This window comes from Pseudopodoces humilis, chromosome 6, assembly GCF_049639895.1.
Source record: "Pseudopodoces humilis isolate 2021_Gansu_Grassland_sample_001 chromosome 6, ASM4963989v1, whole genome shotgun sequence".
Lineage (NCBI taxonomy): Eukaryota > Metazoa > Chordata > Aves > Passeriformes > Paridae > Pseudopodoces > Pseudopodoces humilis.
In genome coordinates this window covers 47,356,181-47,373,088 of record NC_142205.1, presented here as the reverse complement: position 1 = coordinate 47,373,088, position 16,908 = coordinate 47,356,181, and the positions used below count along the sequence as shown (strand labels likewise).

The following is a 16,908-nucleotide window of genomic DNA, read 5'->3' as shown; positions in this document are numbered from 1 at the left end:
TGTAAACAGGAAGGATAACCATCTTGCTTTTGTACCCATACTTAAAACTGCTTTCATTTCTAAAAAATACTCTAGCCATTTGGCACAGCAGTAGATAACTTACTGAGATCCAAAACTTCCAGTGTTTACCACTAATCAAGTCTATGTTAGTATATAGCAAATCTAATAGCTTTAAGTAACTAGCAGCAGTCTAACCTTGTCAGTATACATTTTAGAAGTTATTTAAATCTTGCAACATAATTAACTTACTCATAAGCTTACTCATGGGGAAAAGTTCCCCTATTCTGCGAAAGAGCTAAGTTAGCACGCACATTTGAATTTGCACATGGAAGGATTAAAGTACATTCAAGACATAAAAGTTTGTAACTTCAGGGTTGCATTCCCAGCAGACAAGTTTGTGGTTCATCACATTATGTGATTGCTTATATGATTTGTCTCCTTAGAATGATGCTATGCCTTCTTTTAGCATGAAGGCTGAAGAGCTAGCAAGAGACTATCCAGCTCCTTGCCCTGCTCTAAAGCCAAATGCAGTATGTCCAGCCTATCCCCCCCATCCCCTACAGATGCTTCTTAAATTCTAGATTTCTTATATCTTCCAAGTGACAGAGGTGTCACCTGACACACCCCTGCTGGTTACTCAGACTATTTATCAGCATTTTCAGAATGCAGGCAACATTGTTCACATATGATGTGAGCTCTTCCCAGTTGGGATACCTGCCCTTCCTGAACAAGTTCTGCCCTTTAGTATTAATACTGCAGTCCTGAAATTTATTCCAAGTCTGCAATATTAATAAAGTCTTACCTTTAGGTACAAATCCTGCTCTAGTTCTCCATGTTTAGCTTTGGTCTTACTGTTGATTTCTACTAAACTCCAGTGTACTCTTAGGACATTAGAAACGAAGAACTTTGAACAGAGACAGCCTGCAGCTTTATAAAAGCAGGAGTTTAAGTGAAATACTATGTGAAAATAAATCAAAGGGAACTGACAGCTACCCCAAAGTATAAGAGAGCACTGAGAGTCCACTTAACATCATTTCAACGTTCTTATTTTGACAGAAAGATTTTTCCAGCTTTCAGCCTACACTGCCATTCCAATCTGTATTTTAGTAAAGTGTATCTCTATTACAATGCAAGATATACACCCCCAATATATCTACAATCATATAGAAATGTGGTGATAGTGTACATTTCAATCAAGAATTTTTAATACTACATTATTTGTGCAGCTGATTTAGAAATTCTCCTCAATTAACAGTTAGAGAATAAAAATTATTGAGCAGAACATTCATACCTGTACAGGTAATCAAACATTCAGCATAACAAAATCATAAAGATACCCTATGAGGCACCTTGCTCTGTCAGCAACGTCCTCTGCAAGCAAAAAGGAAAGAAGTCTAGTACAAAGTATTGCTTTCTAAGCATTAGTCTAATCCTGAATCAGTTGCTATGCTTGTAGTTTTAATGGGAAAAAAAAGGAAATATTTTCCCAATACACCTTTGTAATGAGGAAAAATACCACATCTAGCAAAAAAGTTCAGATAAGAGCAGCCTGAACTTTGTCTGTTCATGCCTAGAAGTCCTAGAAATGCTAGTATGTTTGACAGTCTACTTTCTTGCACTCTTATTTTATTCCATATTATAAAGGTGTACAAAATCCTACGTGATTAACAGATGGATTATTGTATCTTCTGAAGTACCTTTTCACTCTGGAGAGCACTATCAGGGTTCTTTCAAGAAGCAGGGGCATAGGCTGTGTCAGACTGTTTTTAAGACATGGACTAGGAAAATTTTACTGAGAAAATCACTTTTCACCCTTTTTATGACGCGCCATCTCTTGCAGCAGACGGTCCTTTGCTAAAGGGTATTTATTTGATTTTCTTCTGCCAGTGACAGCTACAGACTACAATACAGGATTTCAGCATTTTCTTTCCTTAGTGTGTTGGCACTCCAGCATTTCTCTTTGTCTCAAGAGGGTAGAATCTATAATTTAGAACTGTTTTCTTTGTGTCACAATGAATGCAAAAGGTGAATAATTAAAGAATCCACAGCTTTAGGTAAAAAAACATCAATCTTACAGATTCTGACACTACCAGACAGCCTTGGTGAGCAGGTGTGCCCTGACAAATATCTCTGCTTCTGTCCCAAAGCCAATAATCTTGAGGAACTGCACCATGAAATACACCTGCATCTCCAAAAAGCCATCTAATATAACAAAGATGAGCACCATACTCAGAAAAAGATGCTAATATAAATATCAGCCTGACCGACATATTTCAAGAAAAGAAAACTAGAAAAAGTGACTTCTTTTAAATTCTGATGTCTTTTGATATTTCCAATGAATACTTTTGTCATAGTTATAACCCCATTATCATGTGTATCATGTGAAAGAGACCAAAGTGCTGTTTTTCTTCAGTTATACTGTAACTTGAAAAAGTAGTCAGCTTCTCAAGCTCCATAGCAAAATACTTTCCAGAGCCATCTTCCATGAACAATAACAGATCGATATGTCAAAATTTTGTAGTTGAAGTTAAAAAAGTTCTATTTTAGAGGAACTGTTATGGCTTCTGTTCCTCACAGCCTTAATCTAAGCAGTAAGATATTTTCAAAAATGCATGAAAAAAGTCAAACCCTAATCAAAATACTGTATTACCTTTTTTTTTTTCCCTACTGCTCACTGGAATATGAAAAACCACTGTATCTCTAAGTCCCTTCAATGGTGGTGTTTTAATCTTCGAGGTTACGTTTTCCTTGGAGTTAGCAGTGAAACAAATGGGAACAGGCACTAAACACCCACAAATTCAGTGTGGACTTGGTGGCCAACTGACATTTTTTCCTCTTATCAGATCTGTATTAACTAAATGCTGAACCACCAAAAATTCCAGTAGAATAAAAGCGTATGGATCACAGATGTGCGCAGACAAAGGATTTTTAGGAAGGAAAACAGCAGAAAGTAAAATGGTAGCTACCCAGGGTCAGAAACATATCTGAACTGATATGATATCATGCCTTCTGATATGTGTCTAATTTTGCTGCTGTCAACAGAAATGCATTCAAAATTGCTCCATACAATCTCAGTGGAGAATTTCCATAATTTTCAACCTTTACTCCATTTATAAGCTGGATGCAATCCTTCTAAGCATTCACATGACTTCCACCATCATGGGATTCAGCATTTTGGCAAATCACTAGAATGGCAATGGATATAATAATTTCTCCCACATTAGAGAAAATCCATTCCCCAGAGAATCATTTATGTCTGTGGTTTGATGATAGCCAGATCTTGTATCTTAAAGCTACGTGCCTGTGTCTCACAAAGTTTTCCACTTCAACCATTTTACTGTAGCTCCTCATTGCACTGGACTGCTTTTTTACAGTCAGTCTTTATGAACTTCCTATCTGAGGCCAAGGTTCTTCCTTTGGAAGCACTGACTAGCCTGGAGTCAGCAAAGAGACACCTTCCTAAGGTACACAGCACTAAAAGAATGAACCCTCTTGCTCCAGAATTACAGAATATAAACTTACTGAACCAACCTAAAAGGTTTGAGTATGTTTTAGCTCATGTTTAGGCTTGGTATTTCCTTATTGTTGAACAACATCTGTCCACATCTTTTCATCGGTTCTCAAAAGTCTGTAACTGATCTCTGTATGTCAGCGCTGATATTGGCAGTGATCACTGGTGGAAGATTTGTTTGTCAGGCTCTATACTGCACCCATTCCAGTTGGGAGTGGATTGGTCTAAGGATCCTTTAACTGTTTGCAAAGAGCTGTACATGTCTGGGTGTTCCCTAACAAAAGCTGCTGCTGACTTGCACAGCAGGTAATGAACTTGGTAATCAAGTCAAACTACAATAACCCTAATTTTTGAGTTGAACAGTGGACGTTATCACACAAACTTATAGCAAGATTCTAAAGACTAAGCTATAAGCAAAACTGCACATTTTAAAGCAAACTTATACAGCTGGTCCTCAAGCATGAAAAGCCCTCTGGGTTTTCAATCCGCTGATACATGAGGTTACAGGATATCCAGACCAGCTTAGCACAAATCAGCACTGGTCTGAAAGCAGAGTCCTGTCTCTGTTGTTGGCACCTCAGGAATCACATCATAGTAGTGCCATCATTTTCATTTTCCTGACACATTCTAATACATGTCAGACTTGCAGGAAAAACAAAGGTAATGCATAATTATCTTTGACCTCTCTTTGTCACCTGAATTAGACAAAAGTCTCAAAATTACGGGTAAAAAAATTAGCAACAATAATAGCTGGTTTTGATTGTATGTCTCAAATATTCTTAAATATTCTCTGGTATTTATATTGTTTGAATAAAGTTTGTACTTCACAGAGCTCCTTAAACACAAGGAAAAAATATGTAAGAAAAAATGAAAGAATTTAAATTAGAAAAACTCAGCACTTTGGAGTAGTAATTTCCTGAAAAATCAAATTCTATTTAAGTTTTAGAAGCTGCTTATATAGTCCCTTCATACAGCTCCATGAAGAACAAACTAGGACATTTGTTACAGAAGGATTTTCCAGTATTCTTAATTAGCCAATTATTTTGTTAAAATCTTCAAATAAATTTCCTAATCTACCAGGACATTGTTTGACCACCGTCCAGTAAAATTGGATATTTTACCACCATTAATAAAAATAAATTAGAATCTCCAACAGAGCTTCCAAAAATAGCAAGTATTGCCCAATTGTATTGGCTTTATAGATAAAATATGGCCAAAGCTTTGAGACAAGTATTGGAAAGGGTTTTCAGAACCGAGTAATCAATGAGGACGCAACACCCCTTCATTTTCCTCACATCACTATTATTTTAAAACAGTAATTCCAGCTGTGTTATATACAGTGCACTGGAAATTAGGCAGTGGGGTTTTTGTTTTGTAAAAACAATAAATCTTAAAAGTGTTCCACAAAGTATCAAGATTGCAGTAAAATATCTCTATCAGTCTATAAAGGAAGTTACTTTCATTGGAAGCCTGAAAAAAGCCAATCCAGTGCACACAAAGCTTAAAAATCACAGGAGTTTCAGACTGTTGAGCAACAATTGTTTTTAGTTTAAAATTATTGCAGATGTTTTGAACAACATAATCTCTTCCTAGAAGTGATGTATTTTCAGGTGAAGGTTATTTTTAAATTACTTTCAGAAAATTCTCAGCCTTGGCACACAATTCATCACTACCAAAAGAACAGAAGTCTTGTTTGGAAGACACAGGTGACAAAATACATAATCAGTCAATACTTTTTAATCAGAAATAAGACTGAGGTCACAAAGCAAAGGCACAAGGCCATAAGAAGTATATGTTGAAAAAGTTACTGATTAAGCTAGACCAACAACATTTAACTTTTAAGACATTAGGATTGTCTTTCACCATTATTATTCTTTCCCTCAGTAGTTTTAATAGCAGTATTTTATGCTATGCTTTAGATTAATCTCAAAATACTCAATTGTGCCATTTTTGACATCCTAAATATCACAGACATTACCAATTTAAGAAAAAAAGAATCTTTTCAGAAACCTGTATTTCCTACCAGAATATCAGCAAAGTTGTCATCAACTAAAACCAGCAGAATGCATGTACATTGTATCACTACAGCTTTTACTGATTTAATTTTATTATATGAATACATATATACTACAAAAACTAAAGTAATCTTGTGCATGACCTCAATATAAAATGTTTCCCACTGTCAGTAAATCAGCTGATTTAAGATAAATTGGAATCTATAATTTAGCACCCTTCAAGAAAAAGAAAAATATGGAGAAATTACCTTAGGCAAGAAAGTAAGTTAAATGTTAATGGATCTGTACTTAACTAGGACATACAGCTAACACATGGGGGAGGAGACAATCAGTCTTTCAGTTTAGCACTCACATTTCAGCCATCTGTAGATATCCCATCAAATTTACCATGAACATTTGAAATGACTAAACATACAGATTGAAAATTAAAATTCTACACTGTAAGGCATGGCCTAATTAAATTTCTTATAAATTGAAAAATACAGTAGTAAATAGCAGGTAGCATAGTACATACTAAACTAACAAGTAGGAGACAAATTTTGAAACCCAGACCCATATAGAAGGGTATACAGTGAGAAAAAATTTGTGACAGCAGTATTTAAAGAAATTACAGAGCTTAATTTATGATAACTCACTGACTTACACAATGGTGAACTCAGCCTCATCTACTTGGTACCATATCCTAGACTACTGCTAACCTCTGTAAACTCTGCAGCTGTGGAGACTGCAACACTTAAGATGAGCTTTTAAATTCTCCTCCAGACTTCATTCTCTCCTTCAGTTCTTCTGAAGGACAACTTCTGTTTAAAGGAATTGCTGAATTGCACACATGGTGTTCAAACAGAGCTCACTAAATCTATAATTAGCTCAGGAATTACCCCAAAGTTAGAGTTATCTAAAGAAAAGCTACACCTTTAAAACAGTGCCAGCCTCTTACCTAAGACCTGTGTTACATTAGTAAGATCCTGAGCAGGAGAGAGGGAATTAATGCAAGAATTAATACAAGCATGTTCTGAGTGCACCAGCCTTCCTACTTGTGTTACTGCAAACTAAAACACTTCTTAAGGTGACATGGCTTACTCAGTTCAAATGCATTCTACCGTCTTACTACGTACTTGCTCAGAAGGAAGATCCAAACTTCATGGTTAACTGCGAAGTATTTTTGTAAGGTACCTGTGTGTATGGATAGGTGAATCACCTCCCACTGAGCAAAGACACAGAACGTCTACACAATGATCATGCAGACTCTGATACACTTTTGAAAGTTATTCTGAAAGCTTTCAATTTCAAATGGAAATAGCTAACAATAATTCCAATGGCTTCCTATACTGCTTTCCCTAATAATTTTATATTATTTACTTCCACAGTAAAAACTGAATTATGTTTGAAAGGAAAATAGGCTAATACCACCACCAAATAGGAAAAGGACTATTCAGAATTGCATTCAATTTATTTTAAAAAATAATTCATATCAACTGATTGTGTCTATATGTGGCATGACTACAAACAGTTGCTTCTGAATTATTTTAAATTGTTCTAAATTTCACAAAAATACTCCAATTCACCTGGAAATAACAATCTTACTGCATGTTAGCTGATGACAGTGAAAAGACTCAACTAATTACAATAACCTGTAGTTAAGAGCCACACACTCTGGCAGTGAGTTTACCTAAATCTACCATGACTTCTAAATATATACTTAGAAACACACTGGGGAAAACAAAGAACAAAAGAAGAAACAGTACTTTCCAGTACCTGGTAAGTCTGAAAAAAGGAGAATGCATTCATTGAATCCATTAGCCAGAAGACGATCCCTCAGCTGTTGAAGAATGGCAACTCCAATACAGAACGGGAAGGAGGAATTTCCAAGCAGTAATGTATCCCACAAGTGAAAAATTTTGTGCAAAGGGAAGACATCTGCGTAATGAATAAGCACAATAAATAAAACTCTATAAGCATATACAGACAATAACAGGGTTAATGAGTTATTATTATTCTGGAAATCAGAGTCTTCTTAATGAATACTTTAAAGCATGTGGGTTTTCACATTTCAAGTATGTCAAGAATTAAGCAATTTATTTTTCTTTTGGTGCAGTACAATTATGTATTAAGGCATGCATACTGTTTTTTCACAATAAGATGACATTAATGAGTTAATAAGATAAACTACTTACAATTAGACAAAAAAATGAACAGAATAAAGAAAAAACTGACAGAATGAAAGAAAGACAAGGAAAAAGACCTATTAAAAATAGCAAGATTTTATATATAAACCTGAAGGTGGCTCTCTTAAAATATGCTATCTTCCAACTAAATAGTTCTAAGACTTTATTGCACTTGATTGCTTAAGGAAACCATCTCCTTGGTTTTCCAAATGTGGTGATTCTCATGAAGGGTATAGAAAAAGAGACAACTTCAAGAAACAGTGCTTTCAGTCAGTACCTTTAGAAAATGCAATCAAGAATCTCATATTACATTTTTTGATATTTCATGAGAGAAATAATCTATCAGTTCTTTTCATTCTGCCACTTTTTAAAAATTTAAATTCAACATCTGTCAATGTTGACATGACATGAAAAAAATCAAGGATTTTAAATTGCTTTCTAGACTTGATTTATTAACTTTTTTCTCTTTACTTAAAACTCACCAAATTAGAAGCTCTCCTTTTATCTTAATATACATGCACAAATACAGTACACTGGTGCTACCAGAACAACAGTATGCCAATATGCAACAAAAATATGATTATCTTCAAAAACAAAGTCATTCTCTTTCTTACATTATTTGAGTGATGGCAGAGGATAGTGGTGTTTGGTTTTGCTTTTTAACTATTGTTGCATCTTTTTCCAGTAGATAACATCATCATCTGAATACACCCTAAATACTGCATGTGTAACATCATCCAGATAATAGTAACAATGACAACATAATAACTACGTGATAATCTAAGAATAACAACAACTCAAAAAAGAAGGAGAAATACTAATTATTACCAAATCAGGGCAGAAAGTAAGTGACAGGCAGTGTTGAGTTTTCCACTGTTGGAATTTTCCACAACACATCCTTGCAAATTATAAACATCCTACTAAATGACCTATCATACCAATTAAGAAAGGCTTTAGCTGGAAAAGTGAGAAAAATTAAGCTTAAGAAATATAACAACATTTAATCAGAGGAAAAAAAAAGCATACTCACGTGTAAACATTGTAAGAAACCAAGGAATTGCATAAAGCTGCCAAAGGTGTTGATGGGGGGAAGAAGAAGACAAAAAACTTTTTGAGAACTCAAGTTGTCTATGTCAATCACCAACTACATTAAAAATTGCCTATTCTGTGTGAATTCATTTAGAAAGAAAAATAACTGCAGTGGCAGATGTATCAGACAACTCTCAGTCCCTTTTCTCATCCCCAAATTTTTCAAATTATTAGTTTGTGACACTATATTGAAAACAAAAAAAATCAATCACCACCCTTACTAGGCTGGTTTGCAAAAGATAAGCTGCAAAGTCTTAAAGAAGTAAAAAACCTGCTCTATTAAACTGTTGCAATTCTCAATAATCTAGAGTAAAAATTAGCCAAGGATGCTTGAAAAAGCCTAAGCCAATTTGATTTAAGATACCCTTTTGACTATGGAAGAAGATAGTTTTATAGAAATAACTAAAAGTTCAAATCATGATTTTTCAAGAGAAAAAATAACCACATCTGCCTTTTTCTGCTACTCTGGTATTTATTAAAATGCACACTTATCAGTGGAGAAATCAAGGACAGTTTAATTCTTAGTAAATGCTTACTAGCACCCAAGCATTTATGTTGTTCTACTGCAGCCATATTGGGGCAGTGTCATCCGAAGGTGTCCTGCTCCAGCACTTACAGCCCTATGAGACTTGTGCTGCAGCAACAGCTACAGAAAACCTTTAATATCTGCAAGCTTTCATACTCATGACATCATACAAAGAAAGAAGAGCTAAACATTTCTGACACACTAAGAATTTCTCATTTTTCAATGAAGTATTGAGCAGGAGACAGGCAAGAGAATCTATTTTCTTGAAACATCAAACTGCACAGAAGGTTTCCATGAATTAGGAATGCAAGAGTGAGATGACCACTGTTAAATTTTACTCAGCTGCATAGTTCATGTGCTATGAAGATTTACAGTTAAACATAAAGCTTAATATATTACTTTTTAACTCATAAAAAGTGCAAATTAATCCTCCTATTGAGCTTTTCCTGGAAGTAAACAAATGAGGAGCAGAAAACATAATTGATATTATGTTAAATTACTTCTTATTCCATAAACTCTGAACTGGGTTTTGGCTCTGACTAAATGATGTACACATTTGCTGAAACGCTTCGTAGCACAGCTCTCTCTAAATTTTATTCCTATGCCTTCATCTGAGCATCTGAACCATACTGTCCCTAAACTACAGGTGGTTCAATGACCTATTCACCACTTTTAATGTTCAGCAGGCTTTTATAAAACTTGACCTCCAGCCCACCAATTGATTTTTAAGCATTCAAAATCCAAACCAAATCAATTTCTATTGTCATTTTAATCTTAAATAAGTTAAGTTAAATAAACCCTAATACAATCATACTATTTCCCTGAGAATATCTATGTCATGTTTTAAATAGATGGCATTCTAGGAATAACATATCCTGTTCCCTGAAATATCCCTTGTAGTGGTTGTGATCAGCTAATGCCTGTTTATCTGCTTGTTTGTATGCAATATCTTGCTTCCCATGCAGTAGGAAAACAAGCCTAGTGTCCTGAGGCTCCTCTTTGCTTGGAAGTTCATACTATGTAAACTGCTTTATTTCCTTGGTACTTAAAAGCAATTATTCCTTCCTTTTCATATATATATATATGATTTAAATGTCTTACTAAAGCAGATCCTCGTTTTCTCTTAATTTCACAAACACCTCTATCATGCATGCATTTACACAGACATATACAAGAAAATACATGAAATGTGAAGCTTTGAAAATTATTAAAAGGTAATCACATGGGAAACCACTGCTTTGCTCTAACCTATCCTCACCAAACATATCAGCAGTGACATGAAAAGTACGTCAAACAATTTAAGTAGAAGGTGTCAGACGAGCTTTTATTGAAGGGAGTTTTTCCTCTAACAAAAATAATGCTTTAAGACAAGGAGGTGTTGGTGAGCCTGAAGAGCTTATGGATGCTATTAGCAAGCAAGGAAAGGGAAGGCACAACACGGGTGGCATTACTCCGTGATGCCAGGGAAAGGGAAGGAGGAGTTGCTCTGACTCCAGGACAGAATTCGGGATGCGCTAGGGACCAGGACCGCACACAACGCTAGGGAATGGTGCCCTCCAGCGGCCACTGCCCGGAACAGCACCGCGCCTCCGGAATAACAAGCTCCAGGAAAAGAGGGTTTCAACCCTTCAGTGATGAACGCTGAAACCTAAGGGGGTTGTGGTTTTACTTGACACTTAACTCTCCGGGGCTGGGGAGTATACCTAATGTGTAATCAAAGTAGCATATGAACAGCTGGAATAGCCTGAGAATGCGCCACATTAAAAAAAGAGCCTGTAAAACCAACACATCATTTTTTGACAGGAGCAGTGCCGTAATTAGAATTTTGCTTTGCATCAGGGAGTAATTCCACCCGTATTCTGCCTTTCCTTCCCTTACTTACTAATAGCATCCATAACCTTTCCAGGCTTACAAACACCTCCTTGCCTTAAAGCATTATATTTGTTAAAATCAGAGGAAAAACTCCCTTCATTAATAAGTTATACAGAAAAAGTGTAACTTTGTTTCTGTATATACTTTAGCTGTACCATATATTGCAGTTTATATGAGGTGCCAAATCCAAAGATAAAGAGTTTCGGTTTTTTTTCCTCTATTATAAATGCATGTTTCTTTTTTTTTTTCCTTTTTGATGTATGTGTGAAACAACACTGTACAACAATAAGCAGAATTTTATTTTGCCGAGTTGTTCTAACAACAGTTCTAACTGCTTTTTGCTTTATTTTTCAGTTGATAATAAAACCTATTTTTTTACTTTCTACAGCTTCTTGAGGTGGGGAGGTGAGAGGGAAATGGTGAGCTCTTCTCCCTGGATCCAGTGACAAGGTACGCTGGAATACTTCAAAGCTGCACCAGAGAAGATTTAGGTTGGACATTAGAAAGCCTTTCTACACCAAGAAAGTGGTCAAACACTGGAATAAGCTTCCTAGACAGGTGGTTGATGCCCCAAGGCTGTCAGTGTTTAGAAGGCATTTGGAGAATGCCCTTAACAGCACGCTTTAAGTCAGCCCTGAGGTGGTCAGGCAGCTGGACTACATGAGTCTTGTAGGTCCCTTCCAAAGGAAATTGTCTATTCTATAAATTTTACCTTCCAGTTCCACACTTGAAATACACACATACTTAGCTTCAATCCCATGTAATGCCTAGACAATAATATACTTAAAGGCTAGAGAAAGGTACAAAAAATAAGGCAAATTGATTCACATTTTTAATTTTAGATTCTACCCACCTGTATCTACCTACACAAACAAAATTTGAAGAATGATCATTTTCTTTACAAGATAAAAGTATCAGCAAGAAACTTCTCCTCCAGATTCATCTTCAGGTAATTGTGTAACGGGACAAACAGAGAAAGCAGTTCAAGGGCAGGATTTTTAAGATGAAGCCCTCTTACTGATACCTTGTGCATATCACCAAAACCAAGCTATCTACCTGTGCCAGCAGCTTCAGCACAATATTAAGGAACTGCAATCAGTTTGCCTTCTGTGCTAGTGGATAGATGACAACTGTGTCTATCTTCCATAATTTGCAGCTGAAGGTGCTTTAGAGTAATTTATGGCAATCGCTATGCTTTTAGCAACATTGTACACTTTCTTGGTTTTCTTCAGTTTAGCACGGTCTGCTGTTCAGGGTCAGAATTAGTAACATAAGGAATGCATTACAAAGCATTATGTAGGGTGGGGAAGACTATGAACTTCGGGAGAGTGAGCAAAGAGGAACTCTAAGATTCACTGTATATATCATTCCTCTATTTATATGTAAATCACATAGCCACAGCAAGGTACTTAATCCAGGCACCACATCAGCTAATAATATTCACAACTCAAGCTTCAGCAGTGTTCAATATTCTGAGAGCTACGTGACCTGAAGCAAATGAGAAGGGTGCCAGGAACACAATCGTCCCTGCAGCAGAGCCTGTGTTTCAATGATGAAAGATTAATCAGGGTTTACTTTGATAGGATTAGTACTCAAGCACGAAACTCTGGTTCAGATCTCATTACTACAGTGCATATCCTTCACCTTGATGGATCCTGTGCTGCCTTGTTACAGTTACAAAAAAATCACCTCTCTGACTAATCTAAAAGGAAGAACAACTTTTAGTTACTAAAAAAACCCCTGAACCCTGAAAGATAATTAAGAAAGGACAACCTCTCTTCAGAGGTTAGTGTTAACTTTAGAACTTGCATTTTATATTCAATGGAAGAGTTTTAAAAAAATATTCCTCTTTTGCAATTGTTCACTCTATTACCTAATCATCCATAGACTGTCAGATTTAGAGACAGGCTCATGTATGACTATATACTGTCCAATGACTAGCATAACAGAAACTAAAATATAGGAAAACATGTGATTTCAAACTATTCCATCTGACTTGTACCTTGCAAGTCTTCAACTGTGTAAGACACAAGGAGCTGCTGAAATTTCAGGTAAGACCCAAGATGGGTTGCTACACAGCTCTGGCACAGATTAGTAGCCCACACAAGGACCTGTAAGGTGGTCAGGGAAATTACATCTCAAACTCTTTAGTGGGAACTAGCATCCTGGACAAAATACAAGGAAAGAATTCTTTTGGTCATGTGCAGCCTTTAAAAAATAAGCATTAAATGCATTTATATAGTGATGCTGCAAAATTGATTCTCCCTCAGGAATTTAAATGTTGCTGTTAAACCTTGCACTTCATCTACCCAAATATTTAGGCTTTCTACAGATAAATATTCCTCCTTATCCTCACTTTCCTTTCAATCTTCCTCCCACCTGCCCTTGTCATATGTGCGTCATCTGAAATACATGTGCCTTTCTCAAACTCCTCTGTTTATAAGGCAATACACTGGCTTTCTCTTCTGTTCATTTTAACACCACTGCATCTCCTAAATTTTTATCAGTCAAACAAAATTATTACATTAAAACACCCACTACAAATGGAAGTACATACTTTCTTTTCCATTACAATATTTGTAAACAGAAAATGAGTATCTGCCAGTCCCAAACTCCCACAAATTCTTTCAGGAATGGGGTAAAACAAATTATTTTCTATGGCTTGGTCTTGCTGCTCCAGCTTAAAATATTTCCTAATAAGCATAAGGCTTTTCTGATAAACTGAACTTTGCATTAGTTATAGAAGAAATGCATATAAATTTCTTATATATGAAATTTTTATTTTTACATCAACAACTCCTTAGTTCAGTTATCATCTTCCATTTGGACCTCTCAGTCATCATCACTTCTTATGACCAACTTGCAATTACCAAATTTCTGAATGCCAAATATAGAATGATATACACCATATCAATTAACATTATGTCTATGGCCTTGCTTAAATCTGCTTTTCAGAAACATCAGTATTTTTATATACATTTGTAAATTAATTTTAAATACATTTATATTCTGCCTTTCTTGATTATACACACCTCTCTAAAAAAAGGAGGAAAGCTTTACTTTTTACCGCGATAGCGTGAAGCGAGGCTCTAAAGAAGACCTTATTTTCTTTTTTCCAACAAAGCCCATCCTCTCTACTGTGTTTTGGTTGTGTTCTCAGTTTTCATTTTCCTCCATCATGAAGATTTTTTTTCCAATGGAAAACTTCTGTCTATGTTATGCACTTGTCCCATATTTGAGACACATCCCTGCAAATGACTGCTTAGCATTTTCCAAGGTCTGACATATCTACAAGATTGATGATCATGTACTTTTTCTATTACTTGAAAAATAATGTGTCATTTGTGTTAATCAACAGCATTCAATTAGCCGCAGTAGTTTCACTACTGGCACTTTATGGGTACACTAATTTTTGCATACTAACCCACATTCCAAAAATAAATACATATACACTTTTTAAGATGAATCTAAGTTATAATAACTGGCTAGTAGTATTTTTATTGTATTTACCATACCAGCAGACCAGGAAGGACTAAAGCACGTAAAACAAGAATCAAAACTTTACCCTTTTATCAGCATGTTCAGGAAGGTCTATTAATATGCAAGTTTTATTTTTGTCAAAGTGTTTCTGAAGCAGTTTGGAAAAGCATCTCATCCCAGCTTCCCTCATTTTCCAATTTTTAATTCCTTCGGATAATACTTAAAAGGACCCTTAGCACTTACATCTGGAATAAACCCAATTTCATTGAGGTGGTTACTCAGCTCTGGATCGTGGAATGCAATCATCTGGGAAAACACTGTCAGGTACTCTGAAATGAAAAATCCGAGACTGTTGTCAAAACCACAAGCCATCACATGCTGCTTGCTCACAACAGAGCTCTAGGATGGCCACTCATTTTAAACCTACAATAAAACAGCAAGTGAATACCACCACTGCACTCCTTGTTATCATTACATTGAATACAGAGGAAGAAACATTCAATTTTTCTTTAGTACTTCTCAATTTGGATTTTTAACAATGGTTTAACTTGATACACACTTAGGTTGAGATGTATGCTTGACATGCAAAGTTAAAGACTGTTTAGTAACCAGCAAGGAGAAATATCCACTATAAAAGATAAAATTTATTACAACTTCAGCCTGGCCTATTAGGTTGATGGGTACAATTTCATTAAGTTGTCTAAATAACACTTGCTTTTAATTGGAAGAGAAGCAGACAGCAGAACACAGGACAGTGACAGATTTCTCTCAGTTCTGCCCCTCTCCCAGTTTTGTCCACACTGCCACATACTCTGTTAGAAGAAAACTGAAGAGGCAATAAGATTGCAATTTTGTAACAGATGGTAATTCCTTTTCCTCCACATTCCCAAGAACAGAGCAATTAGGCTGCAGGGAGCTAGTCCTGGGGAGCAACAGAGAGAGAATGCAAACTCTGATTCCAGAACATGATGGCATCTCAATGCTGCACACAGTTTATGTCTACACAGAAGACATAAAGCAGCTAAAATTGCAGTGGGTAGTTAAATGACATATTCTTAACCCTTTCCTCTACCTCAAAAAGGCAGGGAAAGACGAAGCATTTTCCTTTAAACCATTATTTATATATTGTTTTTTGACATACAGCCTTAGAAAGGATTAATCAGAATACTGAAAGAACCCTGAAGGGTCCCATCTCCCTGAGTCCTTGATGATGCCAGTTGTAGAACAGGAACTCAGGAATGCCTACACTACTTTGGTTCACAGAATCCTACTGACCTGTATTTCTAACTTTGGCTGATACATATTTTTACAAAGCTCTTTAGGAATAACAGCAGGAAACCCTACAGAGCAAAAGTATTATTTTATGGAACAGTATAACCACTTGAGAAAAGTCTTTACCAAGCTATTAATCTTGAAGTCTAAAGTAGCTGTCACCAGAGGAACATATTTATTCTTTTCATCTTTAGACCTTTACTGCAAGCAATCTTTCTTTACTGAAAAAAGGATGCAAACATGTTCTCTAAAATAATTTTTCCTATTATTTTATTCAGTTCATAACATCTCTTACCAACTGTCTTTCATACATAAATTCTCCTAACCCTGGCATTCTCTCCTTACGTTAGCTCTCTCCAATTATCTAATATTTAAATGCTTTTACATCTAATTAGTTCTGTTGATCAGTTCTTAATTACCTTCCTTGAAGACAAAAAATGACAGACACTTTAAAGCTGATGAGTTCCACAAGAAATAAATAAAAAAAAATTCTTTAAAAGAAATACAAGGACAACAATCCATACTGATACTCAGTATTCAATAAGCATTCATAACTGCTTGCAATTAAAAACATTAATTACCACCTGTTTCTTTTGATTACTAATGGCTTTTGAAAGAGCATTTGTTTTTTATAGACTGTCCGGAAGACAAATTATCCTCCCAACACAGACTGTGCCATGGTGACTTTCTAGGTGGAGACAATTTCTTTTTCATGCTTCCATGAAATTTAGAATTACTTTTCAATTACAACAGACATTCCCAGCTACTGTTTTAATTTCTCTAAGTTACCTACATACTTGTTGAAGGCTGAAATATGGAACATTATTCCTCCCGGTTTTCCAACTCCTGTCCTGTACTGAATAACATCATCTGCTCAATAAGAAATTCCCCTCAAATCACTGTTTTCCTGAATACCAAAACTTTAATTTTCTGAGGAACCCCTAGTTTGTCCTGTTCCTCTTCATTTTCCCTTATTGT

At 35.7% G+C, this 16,908-nt stretch overlaps 1 protein-coding gene across 3 annotated transcripts in view; it reads right to left on the bottom strand.

Moving 5' to 3' along the window:
• The window catches only part of TBCK (TBC1 domain containing kinase), an 88,511-nt gene that overhangs the window by 34,523 nt on the left and 37,080 nt on the right, over nucleotides 1-16,908 (bottom strand). For all 3 annotated transcript variants that reach the window (XM_005517498.2, XM_088056977.1, XM_088056976.1), the window contains 3 exons: nucleotides 14,902-14,987; nucleotides 8,722-8,758; nucleotides 7,282-7,443 (listed from right to left, as the gene is read on the bottom strand). In XM_005517498.2, coding sequence (XP_005517555.2) covers nucleotides 7,282-7,443; nucleotides 8,722-8,758; nucleotides 14,902-14,987 — 285 coding nt within the window. The remainder of the gene's footprint in view (nucleotides 1-7,281; nucleotides 7,444-8,721; nucleotides 8,759-14,901; nucleotides 14,988-16,908) is intronic.